General features: G+C 35.6%; 3 protein-coding genes across 7 annotated transcripts; all 3 read right to left on the bottom strand.

Annotated features, from left to right (window-relative positions):
- Nucleotides 1–146: 146 nt before the first annotated feature.
- On the bottom strand, nucleotides 147–4,172 carry LOC147556089 (GPI-anchored protein LLG1-like). The gene is made up of 3 exons (XM_086663838.1): nucleotides 3,708–4,172; nucleotides 3,558–3,614; nucleotides 147–1,012 (listed from the first exon to the last, which is right to left on the bottom strand). Exons 1-3 carry the CDS (start codon nucleotides 3,784–3,786, stop codon nucleotides 651–653), a joined length of 498 nt encoding a protein of 165 aa, XP_086519964.1. The 5' UTR covers nucleotides 3,787–4,172; the 3' UTR covers nucleotides 147–650.
- A 776-nt stretch (nucleotides 4,173–4,948) lies between these two features.
- LOC147556090 (GPI-anchored protein LLG1-like) lies at nucleotides 4,949–6,183 on the bottom strand. Its single transcript, XM_086663839.1, has 3 exons — nucleotides 5,981–6,183; nucleotides 5,835–5,897; nucleotides 4,949–5,540 (listed from the first exon to the last, which is right to left on the bottom strand). The coding sequence occupies exons 1-3, from the start codon at nucleotides 6,060–6,062 to the stop codon at nucleotides 5,191–5,193; spliced, it is 495 nt and encodes a 164-aa protein (XP_086519965.1). The 5' UTR covers nucleotides 6,063–6,183; the 3' UTR covers nucleotides 4,949–5,190.
- A 3,308-nt stretch (nucleotides 6,184–9,491) lies between these two features.
- LOC147556091 (phosphatidylinositol/phosphatidylcholine transfer protein SFH13-like) lies at nucleotides 9,492–15,430 on the bottom strand. 5 transcript variants are annotated; one of them, XM_086663844.1, is made up of 15 exons: nucleotides 14,926–15,430; nucleotides 14,670–14,791; nucleotides 14,385–14,468; nucleotides 14,180–14,285; nucleotides 13,496–13,595; nucleotides 12,848–13,114; nucleotides 12,225–12,302; nucleotides 12,054–12,155; nucleotides 11,922–11,971; nucleotides 11,708–11,807; nucleotides 11,475–11,576; nucleotides 10,826–10,979; nucleotides 10,295–10,674; nucleotides 10,139–10,213; nucleotides 9,492–9,822 (listed from the first exon to the last, which is right to left on the bottom strand). In XM_086663844.1, exons 2-15 carry the CDS (start codon nucleotides 14,674–14,676, stop codon nucleotides 9,805–9,807), a joined length of 1,623 nt encoding a protein of 540 aa, XP_086519970.1. In that variant the 5' UTR covers nucleotides 14,677–14,791; nucleotides 14,926–15,430; the 3' UTR covers nucleotides 9,492–9,804. The 5 variants fall into 5 exon arrangements, with proteins under 5 accessions (XP_086519970.1, XP_086519967.1, XP_086519968.1 ...); XM_086663841.1 differs by having other exon boundaries at nucleotides 14,180–14,468; XM_086663842.1 differs by having other exon boundaries at nucleotides 14,180–14,462; nucleotides 14,926–15,218.
- Between the last annotated feature and the right edge of the window lie 774 nt (nucleotides 15,431–16,204).

The raw sequence follows: 16,204 nt of genomic DNA on the forward strand, positions 1-16,204 counted from the left end.
GAACATGAAAGAATGGGAAAACAACTAGTTATAGGCAGTAGTAATTGAACAATATTTGCCACAAAAGGTTGAGACCAAAACAAGATTTGAAGCAAGATAACTCCAAGCAGGAAGCCATAAATTTGGTATACTGCAAACAGTCAGGATGGAACAAAACCCTAAAAATAATTTCAATTTACTATCAATTGTATAATATACAAAAACAACAGAATAAAATGACCCTTATATCTTCCCACACCACATACAAACAAACAAAAAATACAATGAATAGAAGAAAAGAAGTAACAAATTCTTTCTTAGTTTAGGTTCATAAATTTCATGATCATGATACAATCTGCTCAAAACTAATACATATATAAACTGCAATTTCGAGGAATTCACTGAAGAGCATGGAGAATAGTTCTACATTGACAAAGGTTATCTTCTGAACCAGGTATATAAGATCCTATGGCCAATTCACTAATAGCCAACAAGTATATAATGAACTATCCATCCGATGATATATACATAGTTCGCAGGGTAACATTTGTCCATGTTGGGCTATTCTCAATAAATAGGAGCATGTACGTGGTACAGTTAGATACAATATATTTAGGAAAAAATCGAACTTGTGGAAAAAGAACACACCGTTAGTAGAAAGGTTATGAAATTCAAAACCTTTGAAATAGTACGTATACCAAACCAGCCACGGGCAAGAGAAGTGGAGAGCGAGTGAGAGAGATTGATGCTGCTGTGTCGTTAGCAGATGTGCCGGGGCCGCTGGCAGAGCATTCAAGACCACGCTTACTGTCCCGACATTCACTAGCAAACAAGCCAGGTGGGTATTTTCCGTAGAGATTTATGTAACTAAACATGGTTGTTGCGCAATCATTTGTTAGGTCATTCAAATACTCGGCAAAGGGACAAGCGAATTGTGTGAAGGCAGCACAGCATAACTTAGGAGGGTATTGAGGTCCTTTGCATTGGTTGGTAATGATGGTATAGTTTTGGAATTCAAAGCTAACGGGACAACCTGCATTCAAATGAATATGGAATCAGAGATCATTACATTATTATTTAAGAGACAATCCAACAAATTAACATATCATACTTTTGGTGTCACAAAATGGCTTATGTTTCTTTCACACATATTCTGAACAATATGAACGAAATGATACAAAAGGTTTTTTGGTAGTTTCTTAGTTAATAGATTGCACTAAAAGAAACTAAGAAAGGATATTCTTGCATGTCTTAAAAGTTTGGTTTATGGCCACATATAGTTCTCTGATAAAGGTTATTGTGAGAACAGTACATGGACGACTAGGAGTCTTACAACGAAATAAATAATATCTAGGATCTCCACCAATTGACAATTGGAACAGACATAATATGGTATCAAGTACGTAGAATGTTCAAACGTGATCCACGACATCTAACAAAAGAGACCCACGTGTTAGGCTCAAAAAATGCCACAAGTGAGGTGGCCTGTGAGAATAATCAGACATGGACAAAGCGAAACCTCATGAGCAGAAGTAAAATACTATTTGTCTAATTGATGTTGTCTGATGTCAATTTATCAACTTTGAAGTACTTTAGGTGCCCCCAAACATAATAGATACAGTCCAATGTCAACATTTCAATTACTTGGACGAGTTTTTACAAATTGATATGTCAATTTCTCAAAGATTCTATTTATAGAGAAACAAAAACAGTTACTTTAACAGTCAGTTGTCCAATTTCCGTCTATTGATTTGAATAACGTATTAACGATAAATTGAATAAAAGTAAGCAACTAGTGTTTTCTAATAACCCATCTTTATCACAATTCACTTGTAACTATGCAGTTTAGCATCTCGTCCTATGTCTTCTCATTTCTCAAAATATTCAAACAGATAATATTACCACTAAGAACTAGAAGAGCAAAAACGCTTATTCAAATGTAACTTCTAATAGGTGTTCTGATTTCTGACAGGGAATATCCACATTGTAACACTATATTAATGCCTAAACAGACTATCTTTAGTACTTTGAAATCCCGTGCTTTTAGAGTCTATGTCTTGCCATGTCTTACTATTTACTCAACCAGAAAGGTCCGTAAGAGCTTGGCATCTGAGAAAAAAAATATAGTTATGCATCATACAACCAATCCATAAAAATGATGAAGTAGTAAGATATTGCTGAAAACACTGAGATCATTTAACAACAGAAAGGTGAGTTGATTAGGATTAGAAATCTCCTTAAATTGGACTTTGCCACACTCAATTAGAAAGCCACGTGCTTATATATTTTGAAACCCGAATAACACCATTTCATATTGTAACAAGATTCCGACAAACTAAAAGAGTAAAAGGAAGACAAATGATAGCAACTCGTAAGTCGTAAAAAATGTGTTCCGCATACTAAATAATGTCTCACTTCGCTATCCCAAATAGAGAAACACTGAACTTTTGGGTAAAATTTTGAGGAGGAAGTTTTGTTTTGTCTTCTGACCCAATGGAAAACTCAAAAAACCTTCAGATCTATGCCCAAAACTTAGAAATCGAAAACTCAGAAAGAGTAAAGAAAATATTGAAATTTTATTGATAAACTGAATGAACAAAACAACTACTGGATCCCCTTTATATAGTATTAGGGTTTCCGATACGTAAGCAAATTCAAATTAACAATTTCTAAATAAATAAAATGTAGAATGTCAAGAAAATTGAAAACTTTCTAAAGATAAATTTACTAAAAATGGTAAAAATAAAAGTATTTGAATTATGCTTTGAGGGCCCAAAGGAAGGAATTTGACCCCCAAAGTGGGTCGATTGTGGCATTCGCGACAAAAATTGGGCGGAACGTTATTCCGCACCAACGTTCAAACATTTGTCCATCCGTAGCTTCGATCTCCGCAGTTTCAGTCGCGTGGTCTTCTTTTTTGCCCATCGATTTCTTCCATGGATTTCTTGACCAATTCCTTTACATCATCTTTTGATGGTATAAGGTAGTCCACGATTCATGTTTATAGGGACTAAATTAATGCATAAAATGCACCCCCCCCCCCCCCCCCCCCCATGATTTTACTCTCTTCATATAGCATATGAGGGAGGGAGTTCAACTACCCGGAAGTCCTGTTAGTCTTGGCTAAAGAGACATGTCAATATTCTTCTTCAAGAACACCATTCATACAACATAATTATAACCGTACACGACAAGATTTCTTTTTTCTGTAAACACGGTCTTCCACCTCACTTTTGTTTAATGCTTAACAAAACATTTATTGTTGTAATCTTGTTGTATCAACAAAACTATTAGTCCTACATTTTAGGCTTGGATCTTACCTAATATGTATGAATTTGTGTAAACCTTCTCATACCTTACCATCTAAAAAGGTTGATGGATCATTTCTCACATCTAGAGTTTTGGCCAATTTAGGTCATTCTAACAGTTCCAAGAAAATCTTTAACAAATCCTCTTCTTTTTTCTCAACATTTTTTAGTCTTAACAAAACTAAAACTAATCAAATCAAACCCAAAATTTATCCCTTTCTTACAAAACTAGTACAGCAAAATCAGAAACATTGTAGGAAAAATTCAAACCTGATTTAGTTTGAAGAAGTGATCGTCCACTTGATCCATGAGAGTCAAATACATCATCTACAAAAATCATTCCAAATTTAGAAACAAAAAAATTCGAAAGATCATTAATTAGAAACTAAAAAATAATCAGATTTCAAAACAAAAAATCACCTGAAATGTAGGTTGAAGCAGCAGCTAATCCCGTAAGAACAAAGAAGATAACAATACTGAATATGTTATTAAACCCCATTCTTGTTTGACTTGATCTATAGGGAGATTCAAACAAGAAATCTCCCTTTCTGGTACGAATTGATGAGAGAGATAGAGAGTATAGAGAGAGAGAAGGAGAATGAGAGAAATCTAGAGAGAGAAAGAAGACTAATTTTGAGGTGATTTTTTGTTGGATGACAGAGAAGAACAAAAAATTGCACCGTTTATGACGCGTTTTTCGGTGGGAAAGGGTATATTTGCCACAAAAAGTATTTTAATTTGTACATTTGAAATCCCGATTCGGGTTTGTATCGTACGGTGAGATCTCGTTTTTAGTGTCTGTTGTTATATCATGAAGCAACTTTTATCCGTCGGATGGAAAGTATGAAGTTTAGGCGGGATATATTTAGTAAACTAGATTTAATTATTTGTGAGGACGGCAGAATATTGTAGTATATAACATGGGGACAGGCATAATACAACTCAGCTGACCCAAGTTGTTGTTAGACTTATTCACCCACAATTCTAGTATGGGTGCAAGTGTAGGCCCCTCATATTTACTCAGCTTTCTCTTTTCGCGCTCCACGGATTAGGCGAGTCCGACCGTATTTGGAATGGGTCTAATCTATGTTAGATTTGAACAACACGGACTAAGGTCAGTTCAAGTGTCCTTGGACTACCTGATCCGTGTCAGGCCGGAATAAAAAAGGAGGAGTGCCTTTAAAGACACCCTTCTAATAAGAGTCGAGACATCTAATATTCACCAGTCAGGGTACCCAGGCTGACGAGCCAGTCAGCACTCGAAAGTGGGTAATGCTCGCCTTATCTGCTACTTCACGACGTTGCACACCCATACTCAGGAAATGCCCAACCACTTCACCAAAATTTAGTGGATTGGGCTGAAAGAAAGTGTCTTGTCTTATCGACGTTAAGTTTGATATGTTATCTGTGTTCAGTTCGACTACCACAATAGACACCACCCAGCCAGAGAGTCAAGGTGCCCAAGTCTGCCTAGTCGGACGGAAGAGGGTATGCAGGCACCCCATCCGATCCAACTCCCACGTCCAAACTCTACAAATACCATTTGGGGAAAGGTGTGGAAAGTCAGTTTCACTATTTATACACAACTTTTTTACCAATTTGGTAAAAACGATTCCTACATTTAAAGAGAGAAAGCGATAAATTAGATAGAGATAGTGACATGCCCCTCATAATCAATTTTAACTTATAAAATAAGTAATTAGTAGTCGAACAAACTTATGAATCAATTGTTGTGCAATGCTTAAGGCCCAATTAAAAAAATCACACAAGTAAGAAGCATATAAAGTACAACATTTTTTCGGAAAAAAAAGTCAAAGTCTTAGGAAAGTAAGGGGCGAACTACACAAGAACTGAAAATGCACTTACAAAAGGAGAATGTCCACATTTTGGTCTGCCATGAGCTTCAAAATAGTTGGAAAAATACCAATATAAAAGCAGTTGTAAACATAACTGAGAAGAGATTAGGAGCTATCGAACCAACATTATTAGAACCAGGAGGATCGGCAGGACATTCAAGACCTTGCTTACCTTCTCGGCATTCACTGGCAAACAAACCTGGTGGATATTTTCCGTACAAATTTATGTAACTAAACATAGTCGTGGCACAATCGTTGTTTAAGTCGCTCAACTCGTCTACGAAAGGACATGCAAATTCTTTAAAAGCAGCACAACATAGCTTAGGAGCATATTGAGGTCCTTTGCATTGGCTTGTTAGGATGGTGTAGTTTTGATTCTCAAAGTTGACTGAGCATCCTGTATGCATACATTTCCATCATTATAGACATCCATCAATGGCAATGAGAAGACACAAATTGGAAGGAGAGAGGACTCATGCTTTTAGTTATGGATTCTGTTAAACACATAATCTATATAATTCCGAAAAATGCGGAACAGACCGAAAAATGGGGCATGTACTATAGGCCAAATGGCGATGTGGCCGGCTCCCATTGGACGACCCTATTGAGAAAGAAACGACCGGTCCAATAGTAGTCGGCCACATCAGTGTTAATTTAATTTATGTAGTGAAATAACACAGAGGAATCAAACCTTTTTTTGCTTGGAGGAGAGTTCGTCCAGAATTAGATCCAGCTGATATTTCGAAGATATCGTCTGTAAATTTTCACATTAAAAAACTAACAAAAGAAATTGATAGAAGAATCGTGTTTAGAAAGTTAATGTAGAACGAATTGCACCTGGAATGAAGACGGAAGTAGATAACCCCAACAAAACGAAGAAGAGAAGAGCGATGAAGCAACAACCATTAATCAAACCCATTTCTTTAATTTATTATGGGAGATCTTTCTCGATCTCCCTTTTCAAATTTGATTTGATGAGGTTGAGAAAATGTTAAAAGACAAAGTGAAAGATGAATGAAGGTGGGTTATTTTTCGGATCAAAGACAAGAAAGAAGGTTAGAGAATTGACCGGGTCATTGTTGTCCAAAATTAACCAAGTGTTGGTTGGATGCTACTATATAAGACCATGTTTTTACTCTCTTTTCCCTAAATAAAACTATACAAAAATAGCTAAGTAAAACATGTCTTAAATTGCTAAATAAGAGAAAAACACAACAAAAAAAAAAGGTAATATATGTGAGACACTTGAGAGAAGAAAATACCCTCTTCCGTAAATTAACTTTAACAGTTGATATTTTTTGCTTTTTGAACTTTTCTTTTATATTGGATTCAAAGAGCCATTATATTCAGATGACATTGATACATGATGAACATAATATGCAATACATCATGAATATGGATGACCGTTATAACCGTCATATTTTAACCTTTTTTTTTCATTTTTTGTTGCGGAGTAAGATTATTCTCAAACATCTGGTGGGCCTCCTAATAGTTGCCCTCATTAGAAATCTTCTTTCTTTTTTTTGTTGAAAGTAAATACATAAACTTAAGCGTCTGTTACAATATCCAAAATAAAAACAAACATAAAGGTACACAAATTACAACAACATAAAACCGATATGAGGAATTGCACAAAAAAGTTTCGTTTGGTGGTGCTTTCTTCATTCTGAAGCTTATAAGCCCTCCAACTCTTCAAGAGAATGCTATGACAATTGATCTCGAGAGACCTTTCGATTAATTGAAAGACGAAGGTAGTACCTGTTCTTCTGGTTGGTTGAATGATGAAATTTTTACCTAACTTCCTATGACATAGAAGATGGATTAAACAAGCACCTACAGTTTCAAGAAAAAACATCGGTGACTGCAAGATGGAATCAAAAATTGATTCCGAGGTATCCCGCCAGTATTCTCCATGTACAGAGACCATATCCGCTTGAGTTCTACCGAGTAGAATCAGGTCAGACACCTGGTAAATGGGATCGCCGTCATAGCCCGAGTATAAATACCCTGCTAATCCGACAAACAATCGCAAATGAATTGCGACAAAGGGTGGAAGTGAAAATGTTACAGAACTTAGATAGAAAGTTAAATCAGTTTGATAACCAGCTTCAAAGGTAAGCAACAAAAAGTGATCTGGAAGGAAAACAACAGAAACTGCACGATAGAGTTGGAGAATTATCTTCGACATATAATGTCGTCCGAGGTCGAATGGAAAGTTGAGGTGTATTCTATATGTTATTCGGCTGATCCAGATGCCAAAGTGGCCAGCTACTGTTCGATTAATGTTCCTAAACTGATAACAGTTAATGATGGATGAAACTAACATGGAAACCCGATCAAAACGATCGCAAGTAGATCGACGATAAGCTAACATAATGTAACGAGGATAAGTTTTAAGAACGAAGTATGCAGAAAGGTTCAACATGACCGGACGACCGACTGAATTGAAATCAGATACTAGGCTATACTTCGAAGTGAAGAACACTAAACTAACATGTAAGGTGATGATAGGCAATAATATCAGATTCAAAAGATGAATCTAAATTGAAGCTCTAAGTGATGAGATATTCACCTATTTAGATACAAAGGATAGAAAAAAAAAAAGGCAATATGAAGCCAGAAGAAGAAGATCGATTTCACCTATATAGATAAAGGGTAGCACTAGATAAAAGCTAAGAATTCAGAGAAAGCAGATTAAATTAAGAGATAAGAGAGAAAGAAGCTTCCCTGAACTCCCTGGAAAATGATGAATTAAGCAGATTAATTCAGAGTCTCCATGTTTTTCTCCAAGTGGTTTCTTCTTTCTATGATTTAGTTCCAAGTGAAGCTATTTTACTCAGGATAGATAAGATTTCCGTGAGATGATCTATCCTAAACATCAGTGAGGTTCTTGCTGCTCCTTGAAGAAAACCTTCGATTTAGGGTTTTAGTGATTTAGAAAAGAGGATTCTTGTGCTTTGGGTGAAGGGGTAATCAGAAAACAAGCTAGGTTAAGCTGATTTCTATTGATGATTTGAGGGGATTCTACTTTCTCCTAACTCCGAGTATGCTCTAACCAGATCTGGTAATATAATCTCTTATGCTTTACCTAGTAAGATTTCTTTGCAGAACTAGGGTGAAATTATTAGGGGGTTATGAATTGTATAACTAGGTTTTGATGGTTTTCTATGGTAGATTCAGCTATGAGAGGGATGAAGATGAGGTTTAGTGTTGAAATGAAACTAGGGTTTCGGTTGAAAGAAGAAGAAGAAAAAATCGCCACCTAATGGCGTCATCGGGAACTTCTCTCTCTCTTTTTCCTCCCTTTCTCTACATCCCTCATTTGAGAGAGAGAAAGATCGTTTGTAAAGGAAGGGTAAAAGATAAAGAAAAGATCAATTGTTTTTTTTTTTTTTTGTTAAGGAAGATCAATTGTTGTTGAGTGTCGAAAAGTTGAAAAAATTAACCATTTTAAAAGTTGGTCTTTACAAGGATATTTTGATTAGGTGGTCATGTTTAGGAGACCAAAACAAAACTAACCCACTCTGTTGTTCCAAAGAACCATGGTGTAACCATTTTAAAAGTTGGTCTTTTTTTTTTTTGAATTGGTAAGCGTGTGCCTCCTAATTCAAAAAAAAAAATGTTAGTCTTTACAAGGCTATTTTGATAAGGTGGTCATATTTAGGAGATCCAGAACAGAATTAACCCACTTTGTTTTTCCAAAGAAGAATCGTGGCCCTACCTGGCTACCTTAGACCTCTCTTTTAGTTAGGTCAACGGCACAAGGGATAAATTTTGATAAGGAAACTAGTACTATACCCGGCCACTCTCCCGGGTGAATCCCGGCCGGGTGAGGTGGCCAGTGCAGATTTAGAGAGAGAAAGTGAAAAACTTTCATAATTTCACACATGATAGCTTTCATAAGGAAAATAGTAATATACCCATGAACGGTGAACCTACGCTATCAGTTAGCTTTCATAATTTCTTCCCTTTCATTCCATATTTATAATGATAGATAAGGAGGTATTCCAATAGAAATATGATTCATTTTTTCGACTTGAAATAGAAAGTATGAAAAAAACAATTTTTGTGAAAAGAAGGGTTCTGAATAATTTTTAGAAAAAAAAAGGTGTTTTGGAAAACAATGGGTTTTGAGAAAAAGAATTTTCGGAAAACTGTTACTTAATAAAAAAAATTAAATTAAAGAAACATTTAAAAGAAAATCAAATAATTATAAATCGTATGATTCTTACTAAATAACAAACAAACTAAAAAAAATCATTTGGACTCATAAATCCGTAGATTCATTCATGCAAACACACCACAAGTTGAGGGTAACATGTATGATAATAAAAATAGTCTCAACTAATGGAATCAAATTCTTTGGGAATTTCTCGTAATTCATAAATGGTATCACTGTGAACATCTTTAGGTGCTTTCATTGATCTGTTATCCCGAGTACAAACTACAAATGTGAGTATCTTTTGAGAGTTTGAGTAGAAAAAAGAAATGAAAGAATATCATTGATGACTGAGCTTGGTAAACCCTCTTCAACAATTAGACAATCAGTATATACAGCCGATACCTCCTCTCCAATGAATATGTACTCCGATTAAATTAAATTGATATGTACTCCGATTTTTCTCCCTTGTCCAATGTTCTGCTTCAGCATATCCAAAAGTTTAACAGAAAGCCCGTTGCTGGATAAATAAAAGTAGGTTTAATATACAGATTACTAAAATTGAGCTGAATTGATGATATGATAGGATTTATCTTTGTGTAAAATGGCTCAAGGAATAGCGGTAGAAAACAACATCCAGACCCAAATGTTTTAGTGTATGGGTAGTCACATTTTAAGTGCGAGATCAGATCGAGTTCTAACATTAATTTAGGGTTGGTTGATCGTTGTTTCTTACGACATAAGAGGTGGATGCATGAGTGTGTTTGTAGAGCTCGCCTAATTGCAGATCAATACGTCTTGGTCACAAAATGATACTTGAGGTAAATTAATCTTACCCGAAATTTTGTATTCCGGAGATATTCCAGTGTGTCCCTAATCTCCATTTGTTTTACAACCATAGTTTGCAATACCTGAGAAAACATAAGAGTAAACTTCGTAAAAATGATATAACAGATGAAAATGCGAATGCATTTTAAGTATTAAGAGCTTACACTCTTTGTCTTCTCAAGGTCGAGCTCAACAGTTCTTATTCGATCCAATGACTCGAGGAGTATCTGTTCTTTCTCCAAGGGAATATCCAGAGGTTTTCTACTAATTTCTTCAAGTAATTTCTCCAGCCTCTGAAGATTATGCAAACACGGGAGAGCACTGCCTTCTTCCTTGAGAGGTTCTGTAGCTAGGATATGGCTGTTCCTATTGGCATCCAACAGGTTACCTAAACAAATATTTCTTTGCCGCCTCACAAAGAGAAGACAACGGAAAATAGCAAGTAGTTTGAGAATTAGGGCTATTAGTAGTTTCCCAAGAAACATGAAAGTTCTCTCCTCTGTCCTGCTTTTCATGGTAGTGAACCTATTGTTGATCAGAGTACCTGAGGAGAAGCAAGACATCGGTAAAGAAAATCTAGACTAGACCGAGTAGAAATAGCAGATAGGAATAACAGATGACCATGCATCTTAAGCAATACAAATCATTCCAAACAAATGAGATATATAGCTGAACAGAAAATTGCTAGAAAATACCTCTCGGTTCAGATATCGAAGCCAAATATCTTTCATGATCACTTCCTCGAAATGATTGCTCAGAAAATGCCGCTATTACATCGCTATTTGAAGATTCACAGGTATTAGCAAGATCATCATCGCAACAAGAGGTAACTGCATTTGAAGAAGCCACCTGTTCAAATTGAAAGAAACTAAGAAAGTCTTAATTCTAGGAGCCGAACATGTATAAATAATATTTATGACCATTATATTCATCAATAACAGTTGTTTTAAGATATAGTAAAGATCTAGTAAAAAAGAAAAAGATTAGCACGGATATTTGGAAAGAGTGGAACAAATAGAAAGCAATTCAAGATTGGGATAAAATTACCATTCTGGAGCAACAGAGGAAACTATCGAAATTAGTTCCTCATGCCATTATCCGGGAAATTTACAAGGCAAGGAACCAAGGCGAGGGGAAAGGATTGACTTTGATAGCATTAAGATCTCAATTTTAGAAGCTTCACACAAAATTGAGATGCTATCTTGCAATGTTCTTACTTTTGCTTTTTACACTACCTCTTGTACATAACATAAATTGTTTCATTCTTCCCTTGTTAAAAAAGGATAATTTTTTTTAAATTAGCACTGGCATAGATCTGCAAGACTGAAAAAACCAAAATCTTGCCTTTGATGGGTGCATTTTATTATGATGGAGGGCACTATTCTGCTCCACATCAGATGTTTCAGTGTGTTCACTAACAAATGTTGCTTCTGCTCCACGCAAATACTGAAAAAAAAAATGGTTATCTTGGTTGATCAACAAATTCAAGTCCAAGTGTACTGGTTGAACTCAATGAAAAACGCATGTGGTGGATAATAGAGAACAAGAACCTCGTGCAAGAGCCGAGTGAACCTTACCTTCAATATTTCAGGATCTTTCCACGGTCCCTTGTTAGACCTAAGACACCCTCCTTCAGCTAAGCATATGCATGTACCACCTAAAAAGTCAGGCAGTTGGCTGAAAAAAGATATCAGGAAAAGAAACTGTGTACGCCCATATGTATATGCATATATATATATAATCGTGGAAAAAGATATGGAGAACAAAGAACTAAACCAAAAAAATGCACACCTTGAGTCGATTACTTCTAGTAGTTTACCAAGGGAATTGGGTTCCAGCACCTGCAGCAGATTGAGAGATTAGTAACTATGCAGTGTTACGGGAAGTACAATATCTTTCAATATCAGAAAGAATTTCTTTTACTTGTATCTTATTGACAGTCTTTGGGTCAATAAATCTCCTTGCTGCTGCAAAAAGCATCTTAAAACCAGATCCAGCATTAACAATGAACATCCTTTCTAATGTCTGCATATAGACAGTAGAATTTAGTAGAAGAACGACAAAACCAAAATTTGATATCAAAGAGTTGCTTACCTCAGGGTAGTAGCTGCAATCAATCTTGGCCACCCTAGACAGAAGATCAGCTGCAGTTCTAGTGAAATTCTTCATACCCTGTTTTTCCAAATATAAAAACTATTTAACAATCTTTTCGTGTCTATTATGCATTAAATCTGTTGATAATGGTGCAATAGAAGGCAAGGCGAGTGCCCAAATGTGCCTTGAGGCAAATAGGCCATGTCGGTTATTCCGTCTCAACACTCCCTCGGAGCAATTTCAGAAAAGTATGGCTTGACTAAGGGGCTGGCATAAAAAGGGCTCACCTTGTGCAATGTACAGATTATTTAGTAAATATATAGGTCACTTTACAAGATTAAGCTAAAACTTTAATTAATAATAGAATCTCAGTACTATAATTTAGAGTAAAAACTGGAGTGTAACTAAAAAAGATTTCTCGATCTAAATAAGAACGAGAAAAGAAAAAGCACTACTAACGAATGGTGACCTACTGGTGTTATTTTATTCAGAAGAAAAGAATTGGCTCATTACGAAGTGGATTCATTTATGAAAATAGTAAATCTACTGTTTCTTCTAAGTTTGACGCGAAATTTACAGCACAAAAGCATAAGAAATGTGCTGATGAAAGATTAAGGGCATACCAAGCCCTGCACATCAAGGATGGCTGTCGTCGATCCAATATGTCTTTTTGCTGCAATTGAACACGCCGGAAATCTCTCATTGAATGTTCTCTCGAATTCCTGAACGTGATACTTTATGTAGCGATCCATCGTTGATACACGTGGAATTTTGTTTGGATGCGCTTTCCCCAGTCTCTCAATATAGACAGGCCTTCCTTGTTTGTCAACTCCATGGAACCCTTGAGGGTAAACTAGTGAAACTTCTTCTAGCTCCTCATAGTTGAAATCCTGCCAATTGTTTCAGCATTTGTCAGGACAAAATATTTTGATAAGAAATCTAAGCAACACTAGCAGAATTAGGTTCGTTGCATCCCTCTACGTGGTAATAAAATATTGAAATGATGCGACACTGACATTTTCACATACAATTTCATCCAAGTCGCATACATTTATAAAATAAAATTGATATATTAACCTAAAATCGAAGCAACTCGCAGAGTTGCTTCTGCAATCATAAACACCAATCTACATGTATAACTCTCGTTGGATTCAAGTTCTCTAACAAACCCAGTTTCCTGCTTAATAGTAATTTGATTTTAAAAGATAAATGAAACGTCCAGAATACAAATGACTTCGAAAAAACTAAATAAGAACCAATATTGTCCCAACCTCCAATATGGTATCTGTCTTATATTCTTCTCTCCACTGAAGCATTTCTTTCCACATTTGGGTCGCTTTCTCGACGTTAAAATCCCTAGCTTTCAAGAATCTATAAAACAAGAAGGAAAGACTTAGGAGTGAAAGGCAATAGTAATAGCACACACATAAACTGAAACCTTAGTTGATCAGGTCAGATATAAGACACAGACGTTGCAAAACAAAACAATGTTTCTTTTGATTGGAAAAACAATTCATTAACTTAAATAGCTTGATTATGTTTTTAATCAACTGAACTTAGATATCTAAATTCCATATATATCCGCAATAAAATCCGGATCCCATAATGTCTTTTTCACACATGAGCTCAATTTCACTAAGCTTTAAGGCCCAAAAAGGAGTCCGGACTACTGAACAGCCGCACTCTTTTAGGGCCCAATTTGGTAACCAATAACTAGGTTTGGGGTCTGATAAATTTTTTGCAGAAGGACAACCGATCAAAAGTATAAGCTAATCAATCAGAACTGCAGTCTGTGGTAAACTTATTGAACGTGTTTTACTTGGATATTCTCATACTGAAAGAGGGGCACAATTGCATCACAGTGTCCATTCAAGATCAAACTTCTAAATTGGAGCGGAAAAATAAATACATCATATTAGAAAACATGTTCACTGAAGCAAAAATAATAGACTGACCTCAATAATGTGTGATGGTCATCATGCTTAGGCAGCACAGAATCCATAAGAAGCTTTTGACGAAATTCATGGACCGCCTCCTCGTCATTTGGGTTTCTTATGTCCTCTACATAAACAGAAGAAACCCTAACATCTAAATTCTTCTCCCCTCTCTTCTCTGGATAATAACATAACTCATCTGAAGGATGTATCTCAATGAAATTACCAATTTTCACCCGGAATTTCTTCTCCCCTTCTGATTTCTCGGCGTCTAATCTCCAATCATCTAGTTCAGCACGACATTCTTCACCTTGAACACAACATTAAGATGGCCCATTAGTAGTTGAAGAGGAAACTTTGTAATACTAAAATTTTACTACCCAAGTGCCAAAACCTACTTCCATACTCAAATGCATTCATAATATGAAATATACAACATAATGCTCTTTATCAATCATAAATTTCAAAAGGGTAAAGATATGACATTAAATCTTAAGTCTTTGAGACTTACCCAACATTATTTATACCCAATATGTAAACGAACAATCTGGCCTTAATGCAACTCCACGCCAAATGCACGATGAACTAACATCGTTTATTATCGAAAGCAAGAAACTAAATCATCACAAATACCTATAACACATATGTACAACCAAATGGGTATTTGGTATATAAGATACAAAATACTAAAATGAATCATGTTTCAATTTTGAAGCTAATCCTTTAAAGTTCAAACTTAACCTCCAAAAACCTAAAATTGAAATTACCTTTTGAAATCTCTACATGAAGAGTCCCAATTAGAAAAATTGAATGTTGAATTAGTGATATCAAATTTTCAATGCGAATAGTTTTGGTTCGTTTGACACTGAAATTTCAAATGAAAATCAAACAAAAAGAAAGAACAATGTACGTGAGAAAGAGAAGTTGAGGATTTCTAGGGTTTCGTTGATTGGGAGGAATGAATAGGAAGTTGAGTTCTTTCTTCTACTACTTTCTCTCTTTCCTTCCTCTGTCTTTCTCTGGTTGGAGCCTTCAAGGTTGTTTGTGTGTTACTCTTTTTGGCAATTCCACCGTGTCCCCCTATATTTAGGTACGAAGTAACTGCTCTTAGTTGTAGGGACAATCACTGGGCGAGTCATGAGTGGTTTAGAGGGGGCAAAATTATAAACCAAACATTTTGTTGCAGTCGATTTTGATGTTAAAGACGGAAAACATAGCGTTCTTTTGAACTTTCAGTGTTAGAGCCAAGTTCTTAGAAGTAATCATTCACGTAAGAAAAAGAAAATGAAGAGGAAAGCAAAAAATTGGGGGACAATTGAATCTAACCCTGAAATAAAAAATTGGGAGCTTTGGAAGTAGTGAGACAAAAAAAGGAGGATTCGAACTTAAAATCTCATACGCAATAAACTATAATCTTAAATGTGAGCCATACATTTTATGCATCTTTGTTGAACAAATCATATAAACTTACAAAGTGGACAATTTTTTCTTTTTCATATTCACACTACTTTAAAAAAATGGACGGAATCCCCTTTGAATATGTCGATAATGGAGAGGGTGCTTATATCAAATTTGCACTATGAAATTTGGAAAAAAATTTCTATTTCCAATGCAAAACTTAACTTGAATTTATAGAATGATGTTTCATCCAGTTACATTGCCTGGGTAAAGCAGGTCGGGCTGCCCAACCTTTGGCCTGGTTACCTGACATGGTTCACCCACACTTGTTCGGAGGCTCGTCAATCTTACCGGTAGGACGCTTTAAGGGCCCTTTTGTGTTGAAAAAACTTTTAGGGCACTTGAAATGAAGCATTTTACATTGGATCCCCCGTTGGAAGTGTTATCAACTACTTAAATTCTTCTTTTTTCTTGTTTTGTAGTTAATTTAGACCTAGACTCACACAATGGAATGTAGATAATGACACTATTCCATTGTGAATGTTAGTGAGAAATTTAGTGAAATGAAGTATAAAATGATAAAAAGGAGGTTGATAGTTAACTTTGAGTAATGAATTTGTAGTCTTAAAGCCAAACTGAACATTGGAG

The sequence above is a fragment of the Eschscholzia californica genome, unplaced genomic scaffold (assembly GCF_041429995.1).
Source record: "Eschscholzia californica isolate CP2 unplaced genomic scaffold, dmEscCali1.0.p SCAF_2, whole genome shotgun sequence".
Classification (NCBI taxonomy): Eukaryota; Viridiplantae; Streptophyta; class Magnoliopsida; order Ranunculales; family Papaveraceae; genus Eschscholzia; species Eschscholzia californica.

Bases quoted from the DNA above. Each gene is read 5' to 3' on its own strand.
- LOC147556090 (XM_086663839.1), bottom strand. From the start codon at position 6,062: ATGGGTTTGATTAATGGTTGTTGCTTCATCGCTCTTCTCTTCTTCGTT. The intron at 5,898-5,980 runs GTGCAATTCGTT...GAAAATTTACAG, and splicing joins TACTTCCGTCTTCATTCCAG to ACGATATCTTCGAAATATCA. The intron at 5,541-5,834 runs GTTTGATTCCTC...GTATGCATACAG, and splicing joins TCTCCTCCAAGCAAAAAAAG to GATGCTCAGTCAACTTTGAG.
- LOC147556089 (XM_086663838.1), bottom strand. From the start codon at position 3,786: ATGGGGTTTAATAACATATTCAGTATTGTTATCTTCTTTGTTCTTACG. The intron at 3,615-3,707 runs GTGATTTTTTGT...TGATTTTTGTAG, and splicing joins TGCTTCAACCTACATTTCAG to ATGATGTATTTGACTCTCAT. The intron at 1,013-3,557 runs GTTTGAATTTTT...ATTTGAATGCAG, and splicing joins ACTTCTTCAAACTAAATCAG to GTTGTCCCGTTAGCTTTGAA.
- LOC147556091 (XM_086663840.1), bottom strand. The intron at 13,596-14,179 runs GTCAGTCTATTA...CTTGTTTTATAG, and splicing joins GACCATCACACATTATTGAG to ATTCTTGAAAGCTAGGGATT. The intron at 11,577-11,707 runs GTAAGGTTCACT...TTTTTTTTTCAG, and splicing joins AAGATCCTGAAATATTGAAG to TATTTGCGTGGAGCAGAAGC.